Source organism: Gouania willdenowi, chromosome 19 (assembly GCF_900634775.1).
Source record: "Gouania willdenowi chromosome 19, fGouWil2.1, whole genome shotgun sequence".
Classification (NCBI taxonomy): Eukaryota; Metazoa; Chordata; class Actinopteri; order Blenniiformes; family Gobiesocidae; genus Gouania; species Gouania willdenowi.
Window position 1 is genome coordinate 20652981 of NC_041062.1, and position 18551 is coordinate 20671531.

Genomic DNA, 18551 nt, shown 5'->3' on the forward strand with positions numbered 1-18551 from the left:
CTGAGAGTCAAAAAATAGTATATCATGCTATTTTTTAGGCTGTGTGTGAAAATTAAACCAAACTAAATATGAAAAGTCCAAATTCCCCCAGCATCTGTTTGAACTGAGTGTTCAAATACTGAATAAAGTTAGCAACACACAGCCTCATCCACAAGGTTCAATTTTATTAATACGATGTGGAATTAGAGAAAATACTTTTAAACGTGATTTATTTTGCTGTAGTAAATTAAACTATTATTAATTAATAATAATAATTAATTAATGCCTGAAAATGTGTCTGCAGAATAACTTGAGTTTACTTCACACACACAACTTAGTTTTATCTACCCACATAGGTTACATATCTTTATTTTTTTTTAATCAACCAATAAGCTTTTCAACTGTGTTATTTGTAAAAAAAAGTGCAAATGAAGTGTTTGAATATGATTACCTCAGACTTTTTTTTTTAGATTGCTCCTGCTGACTTTGGCTAACCATTTTTTTCTCCTCTCTGTTTCAGTTGGGAAGCCATAGACTAGACATTTATCTAATGAATTCATCTTCGACTGTAAAGGTAGTTCACAATGTCAGGATAAGTCACTCCCTGGAAATAAGAGACATCTTCATTCCATTTGTCATCAGGAACGTTGTAGGGGTCGTTCCCGCTGATCAGACCCAGTTTCTCCTTGTACCGACTTCTCTCAGCTTCTAGTGTCAACATAATCCGACATATTGAGGCCAAACGGAGACGACCTATAACCTTCATTAAGCACATGGGCTGCTTTTAATAAGTCAAAAAACAACACTACTTCAAGTAAACACACCCACGCAGGTGCATCTGTATAGGGCCCTCATCTTCCAAGATGGCGCTGGGTTAATGTGACGTCAGTCACAAGGGTCTATACAGCTTTCAAAACTTATGTTACAGAAATTGGAAATAATAATAATAAAAGTTAGATTGGTGCATTTGTTTTCATTATTGATATGTGAAGCAAAACTGGAGACGTTCTATATGTATATATGATTTATTTTTTGCTGCTTCAACTGGCAAGAATCTCAAACTTCATTAATGGCGATGACGCAGCATCATCACTGGGCTCGTCTTTGATGAGCTAGTGATTACGAGGCTCCGCCTGCTGCAGCTTCTGCTTCTTCGGCAACGGCTTGCAGTAGGATTGTTCTTCTTCTATCTATTGGAGGAACACAGTCAGGACAAGTTAGACCAGTGGTTTTCAAACTTTTTTGTGAAATAGATAGAATAAAAAAATAAAAAAAAGAAAAATAAATAAGATTATATATGTGTTGTCAATAGGTATTTTTGAAAAACTAAATTTGGTTGAATTCTAAAAAAAAAATGGGTCGTGATTTAATGAACGTGGCAAAATGTATAGGTCCCAGGTTGAGACCAGTTGAGAACCCCAGCATTAAACAAATTTGTATTAATAATCATTTTGTCTTGTGTGTGTCAAGCTTTATTTTTGTAGATATCCTAAATCATGGAAATTTGTTTCATACAATCAAAACACATGTATAATAAAACATTTTAATTAAAAAATATATTATTATTATTATTATTAATATTATTTTCTCAAATAATACTTTTTTCTCTATTATGTTGTTTTTGTAACCATTGAGTGTAATAATCAAAATCAAATTTCGATTAATTGCACAGTCTTACCTGTGTTGTGAGGGCTCAGCCTGGGACTGGATGGTGGGAGCTCGGCCTCTGTCACCGAAGCCTTGGTGAAAAATATCCACCAGAATCAACTTTGGCCAACCTGAGAAACAAATCACCCAATCATACTTCCTGTCTGTGTAAGTTTTCTAATACTTTAGCATGTTTAGCATCACTGATACCTGTATTACTTCTGCCATCCTTCGTGATAGTTCTTGGAGATTTGTGAGGAACCTTATTCTCCTCTTCCTTTTCTGGTACTTCCAGACACACTCTGGGTTTCTTGGTCTCAATCCTCCGTTTAGTCCTGAAATGGATGTGGGGGGAACATTTATTATGAATACATTTATCAACTTTAAAAGGATCCTCTACTGTTTTTCCAAATGTGGCGTAAAACCTTTGAGATGTACAAAGGTGCACAAACAGTGTGCTGACACGCTCTGGTGGCTGAAGTAGTATAATGATATAATAGAATAAAAAGGGGTCACAATAACAACATCATTTCATTTGTTATCTGTCCAAAGTCAAACTTAAGATGTTTTGACAAAAACTGTCCCTCTGCTCTGATATTTTTAACTCGATGTATGGCTAATTACAAAAATGCTAAACCAAACATTCTAAATTGGACTAATGAAGTCAACTACCGTTATTAATTTTACACTTTAAATGATTCAGATGATAGAAAACAGGATGGTTGATATATATACAGTATATATATATTCTCCGTGTTTCCAACACAAACAACGGATGCGCTGTCATGAGATATATCTTGTTGGGAGAGTATGGAGGCTATATTAAATAATTGTTTATGTTTCTTTAATGGTGTTTTATGATGTTGATTTTGTTAGATTAACACTTGCCAGCAGAAACATATGAAATTGCCTTTGTGGTCTTGATTTGCAACGTGTCTACCCAACCCTAGTGGTCACGGCACGTCACTGTATATATGTGTTTTCTTATCCTCTTTCATGGCGCATCTTGTAGACTGATGCCACTTATACTCCAGTGTGACTTATAGCCCAGAAAATGCAGAACACCATGTGCACCCTCACACAAAGACATTTTCCACCTACTTTTTCGGTTTCCCACAGCTGTCCTTGGAGTAGCCGTTGTCATCGAAGAACTCCTTAGCCTCTGGGGTGGGCTGGGAATGGTCGATGGGCACCACGTCTCTCCCTTCCAACCACTGAGCGTAACGGTCAGGCTGATATTTACGCACAAACACGTCCATAGAAAACTTCACCATGTCTTCCCGGCACGAGCACTGCCAACGACGAAGCACAGAGTTGTTCAGCTTTTATTTGCTTAACAATTATACGAGCTTATAAACATTATTCCTCACCATGACGGCTTGTTTTCCGTACTCGATCCATCGTTCCGAGGCAAAGTTGGTGGCCTCGGCACAGTTGAAACCGTGATTAAAACCAGCGTGGTACGCATAAGGGAACGTTATCATGAATTCACCAGCGTTTTGTGTAATCTTCAAAGAGTAAACAAAGGAAATCAGTTACAGCATTTACATCATTGTCCTTGTTTGGATGAATGCTTGAAAAGGAAAAACTCTGCTCACCTTTTCAAAAGGAATGCCGTGTTTCTCCAAGATTGAAGGTGAGATGAGCGCCATCTTGTGCCTTAAAAACGCCTCACAGTTTTTGGCGCTTTCAGGAAAAAAGTCTAAAAGTCACAGAAATCACAAAGTTTAGTTTTAGGAATTTTTGTACTTTGGTGTGTTTTTGTTGTTCTTTTAGTTTTGTGAATTTTTGTTTTGTGAGTTTTGTGTTTTTGGAGTTATTCTGTATTTTTGTTGTTATGGTATATTTTTCTGTCATTTTGTACATTTATTTTGTGTTTTATTGTCATTTTTATAGTTTCTGAGTTTTTGTTGCCCTTTAGTTAGTTTTTGTTGTCTTTTTGTGTGTTTTTGGAGTCATTTTGTGTACTTTTGGTTCAAATGTTGTGTATTTTCCGGTATTTTTGTGTGTTCTTGAGGCATTTGTGCTTTTATTCATTTTAGGGGGCCACACGAAATCAGTGTGAGATCCACATGTGGGTCACCACTTGTCTATTTGTGGTTGAAACTCAAATTAAATATGACATAAGGTGGCAACAGTGATTTTTAACAGCAATTCTAAAGATGTATATAAAATAATTTGTCATATATCGATCTCTTACCTTTGGCCAGATGTTCCAGGCTTTTCCCGTGCTCTGAAGACACAGCGTACCTACACACACACACACACAGTTCAGTCAGTTATCGATGCAGTAAGTAATACATTTATATGTTTTGATCATGACAATGAGTTGTCGTTCATCATCACCATGATTTGGGCTCTCCAAAGTGAAGGTAGTTGATGCTGTAGAGGTCCATGTCCTCTGTGTGCCAGGGAAAAGTGGTTTTCCAACTCCCAAAATACAAGTAAGGTGTGTTAACGCCCTCTATGTTGATGCCGCTGTCCTGCTCCAGTGTGTCCAGGATGGTGCCGAGGTTGCCAATATTAAACTCTTTCACATTCTTTAAGGGGAAAACGCAAAGAGATGCATTAAACACAAAAGTCACCAACACATAGTTCCAGCGAGATTCATTTTGTCTTCCTTTTGAACAGCATAAGTTGAGGTTTTGTTTATTCAACCAAGGTTTTTCAGAAATGTTTTATCTCCCGACATGTTTCGACTTGTCAGCTGCCAGTCTTCGTCAGAGGAGTTCTGCTGATTGCCTTTGATGGTTCCTTTGAAGTTAAGTGAAACTTCGAAAGGAACCATCAAAGGCAATCAGCAGAAACCTCTGACGAAGACTGGCAGTTGAAGTGACCTACGCAGAATGTATTTAATCAATTTAATGAAAACTCACCGGCTCGAATAAGCTCCCGTTCACATCTGCTCCATATATTGGGCGTTTTTTGTTCACGTTCGACCAGTACTTTCTTTCTAGTTCCTCAAAGTCTGAATGTTTTGGAGGACGATATCTAAGAAAACATTACAGAAACAACAGATTAATAACCTAAAATCAAGAAAGTTAAATCCAACATATGTTTTTTCCTCGTGTTACTAACTTAACACTGTTGGCCATCTTCCGGAACTCCCTCACAGTCATGGCCTTCTTCCTTTTGATATACTGTGAGAACACGCCCGCATTGCCCGACACCACCTGCTTAAGGGGTGTCGGTATCACTAAGTCATCGATGTTGTCGTACGAGCCTCTCGGTTTCCACTCTTTAGGTGGAACAATCTAGAAAAAAGAGAATTTATTGTGTTAAAACAAAGTTACGCACACAGGAAGTAAAGGACCTTTGTCATCCAATGATAACACTCACTTTAGCCAGGCCGGCCTTATGAGCCCCCTGGGACTCTATGTAGGCGATGTAGCGGCTGAAGTTGCTGAATTCTTCGTACGTTGGGTAGAAAGTCATGATGCCTCTGCCGTCAGGGTTTGGAGAACTCATGTCTGATGCCATCTTAGATCTTCTTAGAAGTTCCTGCACACACAATGGAAATGGACAAATATTTGACCTTATCATAACCACAAACCAACTTTGTAGCTACAAACCAAGATTGTAGTTTTTCAAATGATATGGATTTTCACCACACAAATGTCCGATTTACAGAAATTATTCTTAAAATCAAATCAAATCAGTAATTGACAGCTACCTATGGTTTTTTAAATTCATAGAGAATGGACAGGTTAGGGTGAGGTTATAACCCAATATTGCAACAATTTTTAGGGTTTGGGTTAGAGTTAGAGTTAGGTTTAGGTTTAGTTTTAGTCACATGACCTAAACTGGCCAAATAGGGGCGCTGCGTATGGATAGAATGTCGGTATATTGATATGGCACCCGTACGGATAGCCACTGCCAATAATAAAATACTCCTCACTTCCTTAGCTATCGCCAAGAAAACTACCCTCATGAACTGGAAATCTAAAAAGTCCATACACATCACCCACTGGAAGAACCTTCTCTCAGATCACATTGCTTTGGAAAAAGAACCACCCACCCCTCTTAACACCACTCAACCACCCTCCATATGGCTCTCGCTCATAGATTTCTTACACACCTAATCCCTCTCAGCTGTACCTTACATCTATTTCTTATGATCCTTTATTCCCTTATCCATTAGCATTTTTCTTTCTTTATTTTGTTTTGTTTTTGTGCACATATTGCTACTTTTCCAACCATTCATTTTATTTGATTCCTTTTATGGCACAACTGCATATCCCACAATCTCCCTCGCTGTCATCTGCTCCTGATTCTGGTTATTATGATTGCCTCTGTTGTTTAGGAATTTTTTATAATGTTGTCATTTGTTTATATTCTCCAAATTCTTTGTATTGCTATTATTATTATTATTATTATTATTATTATTATTATTATTATTATTATTATTATTATTATTATTATATAATAATAATTATTATTATTATTATTATTATTATTAATATTATTATTAGTGTACATTATAGGGTGGAGGGGCTGGGGGAAGAATGTCAATAGCGATGATAATCCATTTTTACAAATGACCAGTTTTGGGTTCATATATATATATATATATATTTTTTTTTTTTTTTTTTTTTTTAATGCATTTGCTTTATTTTTTTGCCCCTCTGTTCTCTCAATTTTATTTTGTATATATATATATTTATATATCGTTTCTATACCCCACATATTTGACTATTATTAACTTGTTATTGTCTCCTCCCATCATCCTCTAATAAAACAATACCATTATTATAATATCACACACACACACACACTGACTATTATAACATATAAGATTTGTAAATATTGTCTATGATCTGTGGTATTTTTTTCTGTAGTTTTCTGTTTTTGTGTTGTATGTGGGAAAAAATAAAATTAAATAAAAAGCTTTACAATATCAGCTCAATCACATCAGATTATAACTAAACATGTAACATAAATTTATACTTGATTCAGGAATTTATCTGAATAAATAACTATATCTACAATATTACAAATCCAGCTGTATTTACCAACTTGATTTAGGAATATCATCGAATTAGTCATTAAAATGTACAATATTACAAATAACTTTAGTCACAAACCTTGGCCACTGCTGACCTCTGCTGGTCAATGTTTACTAACTGGTTTAAATGATATTAGACCTCCTTTAGTCTTATCTGAGAGTCTTTAGTGCTGTCACTGTTGTAGCTCCTGCTGCAAAACTCACACTGCGGTTTATTCTGATCATCTTTCATCTTTTAGCCTGCGTTGCCATGACTCCCTGTAAACATTGAGCTGCATTTAAAACGCTTTTGGCTCAAACTGCCACTTGTGGGAAATTCAAAAAATGCATTATTATGAGCAGGGCTCCTGTAGCACTAATAATAACCTAATACATTTGTTTTTAGATTTTAAAAAAATTGTTTCGGGTTATATCTGTAGAAGTCAATAGGCAGTGTTGCTAAAGATGAATAAATTAAGGCAAAACTTGCAATAAAAACAAGTTGCAAAATGACGTGCAAATGTGAGTGATACACTGAGCCAAACAGCGGTGCTTATGTTAAAATAACTAATAATGTATTATAATAAAGACAACTATATCCCTCTTAAGGCGTAGGTAGTGTTTGATACATTTATAATGCATACTAATGGCTTCAAAAATACGGATAAACATGTTTTACATGGTAAACACTGCTTTCAGTTCATTAAAGATAAGAGCAATGCAGGAATTTGATTTATTCATGAAATTTATTTCTGTTGATTTAAACAAAATGGGCATTTCATCATGTTTACATTCACCAGTCATCTTTTTACCTTACCACGCATATTGTTGAGCATGTTAATGGTTTAGACTAGAGTGCAGTTTGTTAAACAATGGTTGGCTCTCTATGGAAGAGACAGATAATATACAGTCTTACAGTAACAAGAGAACCTTTTGAGATCAACTCTAACACAGATAAATAATAATATACACGACCCATCAAAAGTTTTAGAACACCCTCATTTTTCCAGTTATTTATTGCAATTCAAGTCGTGCAACTAGTACAGTGCCTGTCAGAAGTATGTATTCATATAGTGGGAGGAGCTTAAGTCGAATTGTCAATTATGGCCAAATGAGTATGTGTTTGAAGGTTGGATATACAAAGAGGTGTACATACTCTGTACTCTGTAGTGTTATTAAGGGGTTTATGTGTAGGTGCAAAAGTTAAATAGCGTATGTGATTTCCCTGGTTTATTTCTATGGGACATGTGCATAATAAATGTGTTTTTTACTCATTTTTGTATTTTTCTGTAATGTTTGTTTTTTTGGAGTCATTATGTGTATTTTTGTATCTTTCTGTTGTCTTTTTGTGTATTTTTTATATAATTATTGTTTTTTGTTGCCATTGTAGTGTGATTCTGGAGTTATTTTGTGTATTTTTTTATATTTTTTGGCCTTTCTTGCATTACAGATAGATAGATAGATAGATAGATAGATAGATAGATAGATAGATAGATAGATAGATAGATAGATAGATAGATAGATAGATAGATATTTTTCATGGCTTTAAAACTGTTCTGCAGCAATGAAGGTTGAATCAGCCTTGAAAGCTGGTGCTACTCATTCCTACAAGTGTTCCAATTTTTCTTGGTTACTTCCAACCACCTCTGTCTGCATAAAAGCAGTGTTGGAACACATTGTGGTACCAGACCCTGATGAGCATCAGCTGAACAGTTTTGTTCATCAGAATCAGAATCAGAAACAACTTTATTGACAAAGTAATGTATGTTATACACACGAGGAATTTGACTTGGTGAACTGTGCTCTGTCTAATAGTGTAAACATTAAATAATAACAAACAACTAGAAAAAAAAAATAAATGTAAACAGTATTTAGACTAATATGTGCAGAACTAAATAAAATAACAAGATAATAATAATAATAATAATAATAATAATAATAATAATAATAATAATAATAATAATTATTATTATTATTATTATTATTATTATTATTAATATTATTATTATTATTATTTAAAAAAAAGAAAAAGAAAAGAAAAATAATAATACAATATAATAATAAGATAATAGTGCAGTAGTGCATTGATGAGTAGTGCAGGTGAACATTTAAATGAAAAACTATGTCCATGAACATTCTCAGTGACAGGTTGATCCAGGGTTTTTATGTTTAGTTCCATGGTTATTTCACAGTAACAGAAACAGGTCTGACACTATGACTGTTAGGTGTTGATCAGAGTGACAGCCTGGGGGAAGAAACTGTTTTTATGGCGGGTTGTTTTGGCGTACAGTGATCTGTAGCGTCTGCCAGAGGGGAGAAGTTTAAACAGATTGTGTGCAGGGTGTGAGAGGTCTGCAGTGATGCGACCTGCCCATTTCTTGACCCTGGACAGGTATAAGTCTTGGATTGAGGGCAGATCAACACCAATGATCTTTTCTGCAGTCCTAATTATCTGTTGTAGTCTGTGTTTGTCTAGCTTGTTTGTAGATCCAAACCAGACAGTGATGGAGGTGCACAGAACAGACTGAATGATGGAGGTGTAGAACATCAGCAGCTCTTGGGGCAGGTTGAACTTCCTCAGCTGACGCAGGAAGTACATCCTCTGCTGTGCCTTTTTTCTGGTTGTGTCTATGTGGGAGGTCCACTTCAGGTCCTGTGAGATTGTGGATCCCAGGAAGCTGAAGGAGTCCATGGTAGCCACTTTCCTATTCAGAATGGTAAGTGGGGGGGGGTTCTTCTGAAGTCCACTTGCATCTCCACAGTCTTGAGCGGGTTCAGCTCCAGATGGTTCTGACTGCACCAGAGAGCCAGCTGCTCCACCTCCCGTCTGAAGGCAGACTCGTCCCCGTCCCTGATGAGACCGATGACGGTGGTGTCGTCTGCAAACTTCAGAAGTTTCACAGAGGGGTCCCCTGAGGTGCAGTCATTGGTGTAGAGGGAGAATAGAAGTGGGGAGAGAACACACCCCTGAGGGGCGGCAGTGCTGAGTGACCAGGTGCTGGATGTGATGCTTCCCAGCATTACTTGCTGCTTCCTGTCAGTCAGGAAGTTGGTGATCCACTGACAGGTGGAGGCCGGCACTGTGAGCTGGGTGAGTTTCTGGTGATTCCATCATTGCTTTTTACACTCAAATTGCTTATTTGTTCAATGCTTTCATTTCAGAGTGAAACACCACAATAAATTGAATAATTTTCAGTAAAAACCTGGAAAAAGTGTTGTTCTTTTCTGACCAGTAGTGTGTGTGTGTGTGTGTGTGTGTGTGTGTGTGTGTGTGTGTGTGTGTGTGTGTGTGTGTGTGTGTGTGTGTGTGTGTGTGTGTGTGTGTGTGTGTGTGTGTGTGTGTTACAAGGCAAAAGGTTGTGTCATGGCAAACTTAGGACAAAGTCACTGGGAGCAATTCAGGTTTCAAAAAAACAAGTCCATTTATTTTCTGCTTTCAGTCCTTCTTTAAACAACAGGAAAACAAGGAGAAAATCATCAAAACAAATACTCCATCAAGGGGTTCAATTCAGACCTGCTCAGACATTTCCCTGTCCATGTGTGCTGCAGGAGCCATCTTGGCTTGTTCTCCCCTCCTCACCTTCACTTCCTGCTTTTTATAGGCCCGAGGCTCCGCCTCCTCAATCAATGCCTCTCATTTCTGAACCCTTCATAATTGTAGTAAAACAAGAATTTTACAAAATATATTAAACACAATTTCTCACTTGCAAAACAAATTAAATACATGTTTGAAATCAACATTTAACAAATATTCCACATTTTAGTTGTGAGGGAGCTTTTGCTTCCTAACAGTGATTGTGTGTGTGTGTATTAGAGCTGGGCGATACATCGAGATTCAAGATATATAGAGTCTTTTATTTATATTATATTATCGCCTATATCATTATATATTTTATAATTTATTTTTTATTCAAATTCTCATTTAAGGAGTCACTGGTTTTGCTACTTATCATAACAGCATGAAAAGCACAGTTAGATGGATTACTGAGTGCATCCTAATCCTTCCCCTAAACAAGCTAAACTTTTGGACTAAACATCATTAATGAATATCCAAGAAATATTATAGACTTCTGTAAAGGTAGTTCACAATGTCAGGATAAGTCACTCCCTGGAAATAAGAGACATCTTCATTCCATTTGTCATCAGGAACGTTGTAGGGGTCGTTCCCGCTGATCAGACCCAGTTTCTCCTGGTACCGACTTCTCTCAGCTTCTAGTGTCAACATAATCCGACATATTGAGGCCAAACGGAGACGACCTACAACCTTCGTTAAGCACTTGGGCTGCTTTTAATAAGTCAAAAAACAACACTACTATTCAAGTAAACACACCCACGCAGGTGCATCTGTATAGGGCCGTTGTTCTGACTCCATTCAGGGATTGAAAGGGTTAAGTCCCCCTGGTGGTGTTTTTGAGTTACTGCGGTGTAAAGGACCAGGCACTTTCTTTGTTCATGCATAAGCTACAAGTGCTCTGCCACAGAGTGTTGTTGTCTGAGTTTTGGAGTTGAACTAACAGTGAGTATGAATGCAATTTATTATTTTAGTTGTTTTGTGGCACTGAGATATTTAAGATAGTGTTTGAGACATTTATTTTAAGTCACAAAAACCGTGCTAACTATGCTAACGCTAATCGTGAAGCTAAGCAAGAAGCTAGTTTAGCTGCTATGACTAATTCAGTTAATTGTCAGACCTTGTTTGTGTTATATGCTATGTTTATGTGTGAACCAGTATTGCTGTTTACTGTGTTTATGCTGTTATTTACCTGTGGAAACATACTGTAAAAAAGATGTGTTTGCCTTATTTAACAGTGTGATGTACTTACCTGATTTATAACCTGGAAAGGAAGAACGAAAGTGTGACCAGTGTTGTTGCATATATTTAATTTCAATTTGTAACATTGTGTTAATTTCATTGTGTTGCAGTTTTACAAAAAAAAAGTACGGGAAGATTCAGTAAAGCAACTTCAGTCAATCTACTGGGTCTCTCAAATTTGTTCGCTATCTGTCAGCCAGGACAGAATAGCCGTCATCTTCCGAGATGGCGCTGGGTCAATGTGCCGTGACGTCAGTCACAAGAGTCTATACAGCTTTCAAAACTTATGTTACAGAAATTAGAAATACAAATAATAATAATAAAAATAATAATAATAAAAGTTAGATTGGTGCATTTGTTTTCATTATTGATATGTGAAGCAAAACTGGAGACATTCTATATGTATATATGATTTATTTTTTGCTGCTTCAACTGGCAAGAATCTCAAACTTCATTAATGGCGATGACGCAGCATCATCACTGGGCTCGTCTTTGATGAGCTAGTGATTACGAGGCTCCGCCTGCTGCAGCTTCTGCTTCTTCGGCAGTGGCTTGCAGTAGGATTGTTCTTCTTCAATCTATTGGAGGAACACAGTCAGGACAAGTTAGACCAGTGGTTTTCAAACTTTTTTGTGAAATATATAGAATTAAAAAAAAAAAAAAAAAGATTATATATGTGTTGTCAATAGGTATTTTTGAAAAACTAAATTTAGTAGGTTGAATTCTAAAAAAAAATGGGTCGTGATTTAATAACCGTAGCAAAATGTATAGGTCCCAGGTTGAGACCAGTTGAGAACCCCAGCATTAAACAAATTAAAGTTCGTATTAATAATCATTTTTTTTGTGTTTGTGCCAAGCTTTATTTTTGTAGATATCCTAAATCATGGAAATTTGTTTTATTCAAATAAAACACATGTATAATAAAACATTTTAATTAAAAAATATATTATTATTATTATTATTATTAATATTATTTTCTCAAATAATACTTTTTTCTCTATTATGTTGTTTTTGTAACTATTGAGTGTAATAATCAAAATCAAATTTCGATTAATTGCACAGTCTTACCTGTGTTGTGAGGGCTCAGCCTGGGACTGGATGGTGAGAGCTCGGCCTCTGTCACCGAAGCCTTGGTGAAAAATATCCACCAGAATCAACTTTGGCCAACCTGAGAAACAAATCACCCAATCATACTTCCTGTCTGTGTAAGTTTTCTAATACTTTAGCATGTTTAGCATCACTGATACCTGTATTACTTCTGCCATCCTTCGTGGTAGTTTTTGGAGATTTGAGAGGAACCTTATTCTCCTCTTCGTTTTCTGGTACTTCCAGACACACACTGGGTCTCTTGGTCTCAATCCTCCATTTAGTCCTGAAATGGATGTGGGGGGAACATTTATTATGAATACATTTATCAACTTTAAAAGGATCCTCTACTGTTTTTCCAAATGTGGCGTAAAACCTTTGAGATGTACAAAGGTGCACAAACAGTGTGCTGACACGCTCTGGTGGCTGACGTAGTATAATGATATAATAGAATAAAAAGGGGTCACAATAACAACATCATTTCATTTGTTATCTGTCCAAAGTCAAACTTAAGATGTTTTGACAAAAACTGTCCCTCTGCTCTGATATTTTTAACTCGATGTATGGCTAATTACAAAAATGCGAAACCAAACATTCTAAATTGGACTAATAAAGTCAACTACCATTAATAATTTTACACTTTAAATGATTCAGATGATAGAAAACAGGATGGTTGATATATATACAGTATATATATATTCTCCGTGTTTCCAACACAAACAACGGATGTGCTGCCGTGTCATGAGATATATCTTGTTGGGAGAGTATGGAGGCTATATTAAATAATTGTTAATGTTTCTTTAATGGTGTTTTATGATGTTGATTTTGTTAGATTAACACTTGCCAGCAGAAACATATGAAATTGCCATTGTGGTCTTGATTTGCAACGTGTCTACCCAACCCTAGTGGTCACGGCACGTCACTGTATATATGTGTTTTCTTATCCTCTTTCATGGCGCATCTTGTAGACTGATGCCACTTATACTCCAGTGCGACTTATAGCCCAGAAAATGCAGAACACCATGTGCACCCTCACACAAAGACATTTTCCACCTACTTTTTCCATTTCCCACAGCTGTCCTTGGAGTAGCCGTTGTCATCCAAGAACTCCTTAGCCTCTGGGGTGGACTGGGAATGGTCGATGGGCACCACGTCTCTCCCTTCCAACCACTGAGCGTAACGGTCAGGCTGATATTTACGCACAAACACGTCCATAGAAAACTTCACCATGTCTTCCCGGCACGAGCACTGCCAACGACGAAGCACAGAGTTGTTCAGCTTTTATTTGCTTAACAATTATACGAGCTTATAAACATTATTCCTCACCATGACGGCTTGTTTTCCGTACTCGATCCATCGTTCCGAGGCAAAGTTGGTGGCCTCGGCACAGTTGAAACCGTGATTAAAACCAGCGTGGTACGCATAAGGGAACGTTATCATGAATTCACCAGCGTTTTGTGTAATCTTCAAAGAGTAAACAAAGGAAATCAGTTACAGCATTTACATCATTATCTTTGTTTGGATGAATGCTTGAAAAAGAAAAACTCTGCTCACCTTTTCAAAAGGAATGCCGTGTTTCTCCAAGATTGAAGGTGAGATGAGCGCCATCTTGTGCCTTAAAAACGCCTCACAGTTTTTGGCGCTTTCAGGAAAAAAGTCTAAAAGTCACACAGAAATCACAAAGTTTAGTTTTAGGAATTTTTGTACTTTGGTGTGTTTTTGTTGTTCTTTTAGTTTTGTGAATTTTTGTTTTGTGAGTTTTGTGTTTTAGGAGTTATTCTGTATTTTTGTTGTTGTTATGGTATATTTTTCTGTCATTTTGTACATTTATTTTGTGTTTGTTTTATTGTCATTACACATGTTTTTCTGTCATTTTTGTAGTTTCTGAGTTTTTGTTGCCCTTTAGTTAGTTTTTGTTGTCTTTTTGTGTGTTTTTGGAGTCATTTTGTGTACTTTTGGTTCAAATGTTGTGTATTTTCCGGTATTTTTGTGTGTTCTTGAGGCATTTGTGTTTTTATTCATTTTAGGGGGCCACACGAAATCAGTGTGAGATCCACATGTTGGTCACCACTTGTCTATTTGTGGTTGAAACTCAAATTAAATATGACATAAGGTGGCAACAGTGATTTTTAACAGCAATTCTAAAAATGTATATAAAATAATTTGTCATATATCGATCTCTTACCTTTGGCCAGATGTTCCAGGCTTTTCCCGTGCTCTGAAGACACAGCGTACCTACACACACACACACACAGTTCAGTCAGTTATCGATGCAGTAAGTAATACATTTATATGTTTTGATCATGACAATGAGTTGTCGTTCATCATCACCATGATTTGGGCTCTCCAAAGTGAAGGTAGTTGATGCTGTAGAGGTCCATGTCCTCTGTGTGCCAGGGAAAAGTGGTTTTCCAACTCCCAAAATACAAGTAAGGTGTGTTAACGCCCTCTATGTTGATGCCGCTGTCCTGCTCCAGTGTGTCCAGGATGGTGCCGAGGTTGCCAATATTAAACTCTTTCACATTCTTTAAGGGGAAAACACACAGAGATGCATTAAACACAAAAGTCACCAACACATAGTTCCAGCGAGATTCATTTTGTCTTCCTTTTGAACAGCATAAGTTGAGGTTTTGTTTATTCAAACAAGGTTTTTCAGAAATGTTTTATCTCCCGACATGTTTCGACTGTCAGATGCCAGTCTTCGTCAGAGGAGTTCTGCTGATTGCCTTTGATGGTTCCTTTGAAGTCAAGTGAATCTTCAAAAGGAACCATCAAAGGCAATCAGCAGAAACCTCTGACGAAGACTGGCAGTTGAAGTGACCTACGCAGAATGTATTTAATCAATTTAATGAAAACTCACCGGCTCGAATAAGCTCCCGTTCACATCTGCTCCATATATTGGGCAGTTTTTGTTCACGTTCGACCAGTACTTCCTTTCTAGTTCCTCAAAGTCTGAATGTTTTGGAGGACGATATCTAAGAAAACATTACAGAAACAACAGATTAATAACCTAAAACCAAGAAAGTTTAATCCAACATATGTTTTTTCCCCGTGTTACTAACTTAACACTGTTGGCCATCTTCCGGAACTCCCTCACAGTCATGGCCTTCTTCCTTTTGATATACTGTGAGAACACGCCCGCATTGCCCGACACCACCTGCTTAAGGGGTGTCGGTATGACTAAGTCATCGATGTTGTCGTACGAGCCTCTCGGTTTCCACTCTTTAGGTGGAACAATCTAGAAAAAAGAGAATTTATTGTGTTAAAACAAACTTACGCACACAGGAAGTAAAGGACTTTTGTCATCCAATGATAACACTCACTTTAGCCAGGCCGGCCTTATGAGCCCCCTGGGACTCTATGTAGGCGATGTAGCGGCTGAAGTTGCTGAATTCCTCGTACGTTGGGTAGAAAGTCATGATGCCTCTGCCGCCAGGGTTTGGAGAACTCATGTCTGATGCCATCTTAGATCTTCTTTGAAGTTCCTGCACACACAATGGAAATGGACAAATATTTGACCTTATCATAACCACAAACCAACTTTGTATCTACAAACCAAGATTGTAGTATTTCAAATAATGCTGAGTGATATGGATTTTCACCACACAAATGTCCGATTTACAGAAATTATTCTTAAAATAAAATCAAATCAGTAATTGACAGCTACCTATGGCTTTTTAAATTCATAGAGAATGGACGGGTTAGGGTTAGGTTATAACCCAATATTGCAACAATTTTTAGGGTTTGGGTTAGAGTTAGAGTTAGGTTTAGGTTTAGTTTTAGTCACATGACCTAAACTGGCCAAATAGGGGCGCTGCGTATAGATAGAATGTCGGTATATTGATATGGCACCCGTACGGATAGCCACTGCCAATAATAAAATACTCCTCACTTCCTTAGCTATCGCCAAGAAAACTACCCTCATGAACTGGAAATCTAAAAAGTCCATACACATCACCCACTGGAAGAGCCTTCTGTCAGATCACATTGCTTTGGAAAAAGAACCACCCACCCCTCTTAACACCACTCAACCACCCTCCATATGGCTCTCGCTCATAGATTTCTTACACACCTAATCCTTCTCAGCTGTACCTTACATCTATTCCTTATGATCCTTTATTCCCTTATCCATTAGCATTTTTCTTTATTTATTTTGATTTGTTTTTGTGCACATATTGCTACTTTTCCAACCATTCATTTTTTTTGATTCCTTTTATGGCACAACTGCATATCCCACAATCTCCCTCGCTGTCATCTGCTCCTGATTCTGGTTATTATGATTGCCTCTGTTGTTTATGAATTTTTTATAATGTTGTCATTTGTTTATATTCTCCAAATTCTTTGTATTATTATTATTATTATTATTATTATTATTATTATTATTATTATTAGTGTACATATAGGGTGGAGGGGCTGGGGGAAGAATGTCAATAGCGATGATAATTCATTTTTACAAATGACCAGTTTTGGGTTCATATAATTATATATATATATATATATGTATTTTTATTTTTTATTTATTTATTTTTTTTTTTAATGCATTTGCTTTATTTTTTTGCCCCTCTGTTCTCTCAATTTTATTTTGTATATATATATATATATTTATATATCGTTTCTATACCCCACATATTTGACTATTATTAACTTGTTATTGTCTCCTCCCATCATCCTCTAATAAAACAATACCATTATTATAATATCACACACATACACACACACACACACACACACACACACACACACACATACTGACTATTATAACATATAAGATTTGTAAATATTTTCTATGATCTGTGGTATTTTTTTCTGTAGTTTTCTGTTTTTGTGTTGTATGTGGCAAAAAATTAAATTAAATAAAAAGCTTTACAATATCAGCTCAATCACATCAGATTATAACTAAACATGTAACATAAATTTATACTTGATTCAGGAATTTATCTGAATAAATAACTATATCTACAATATTACAAATCCAGCTGTATTTACCAACTTGATTTAGGAATATCACCGAATAAGTCATTAAAATGTACAATATTACAAATAACTTTAGTCACAAACCTTGGTCACTGCTGACCTCTGCTGGTCAATGTTTACTAACTGGTTTAAATGATATTAGACCTCCTTTAGTCTTATCTGAGAGTCTTTAGTGCTGTCACTGTTGTAGCTCCTGCTGCAAAACTCACACTGCGGTTTATTCTGATCATCTTTCATCTTTTAGCCTGCGTTGCCATGACTCCCTGTAAACATTGAGCTGCATTTAAAACGCTTTTGGCTCAAACTGCCACTTGTGGGAAATTCAAAAAAATGCATTATTATGAGCAGGGCTCCTGTAGCACTAATAATAACCTCATACATTTGTTTTTAGATTTTAAAAAAATTGTTTCGGGTTATATCTGTAGAAGTCAATAGGCAGTGTTGCTAAAGATGAATAAATTAAGGCAAAACTTGCAATAAAAACAAGTTGCAAAATGACGTGCAAATGTGAGTGATACACTGAGCCAAACAGCGGTGCTTATGTTAAAATAACTAATAATGTATTATAATAAAGACAACTATATCCCTCTTAAGGCGTAGGTAGTGTTTGATACATTTATAATGCATACTAATGGCTTCAAAAATACGGATAAACATGTTTTACATGGTAAACACTGCTTTCAGTTCATTAAAGATAAGAGCAATGCGGGAATTTGATTTATTCATGAAATTTATTTCTGTTGATTTAAACAAAATGGGCATTTCATCATGTTTACATTCACCAGTCATCTTTTTACCTTACCACGCATATTGTTGAGCATGTTAATGGTTTAGACTAGAGTGCAGTTTGTTAAACAATGGTTGGCTCTCTATGGAAGAGACAGAATATATACAGTCTTACAGTAACAAGAGAACCTTTTGAGATCAACTCTAACACAGATAAATAATAATATACACGACCCATCAAAAGTTTTAGAACACCCTAATTTTTCCAGTTATTTATTGCAATTCAAGTCGTGCAACTAGTACAGTGCCTGTCAGAAGTATGTATTCATATAGTGGGAGGAG

General features: G+C 36.4%; 1 protein-coding gene across 1 annotated transcript; it reads right to left on the reverse strand.

Annotated features, from left to right (window-relative positions):
• Nucleotides 1-535: 535 nt before the first annotated feature.
• Nucleotides 536-17680, reverse strand: LOC114481869 (lysine-specific demethylase 4A-like). The gene is made up of 13 exons (XM_028476926.1): nucleotides 17568-17680; nucleotides 15833-15994; nucleotides 15572-15747; nucleotides 15370-15484; nucleotides 14841-15034; nucleotides 14695-14744; nucleotides 14064-14167; nucleotides 13836-13973; nucleotides 13567-13757; nucleotides 1837-1961; nucleotides 1658-1757; nucleotides 808-848; nucleotides 536-687 (listed from the first exon to the last, which is right to left on the reverse strand). Exons 2-13 carry the CDS (start codon nucleotides 15971-15973, stop codon nucleotides 536-538), a joined length of 1527 nt encoding a protein of 508 aa, XP_028332727.1. The 5' UTR covers nucleotides 15974-15994; nucleotides 17568-17680.
• Between the last annotated feature and the right edge of the window lie 871 nt (nucleotides 17681-18551).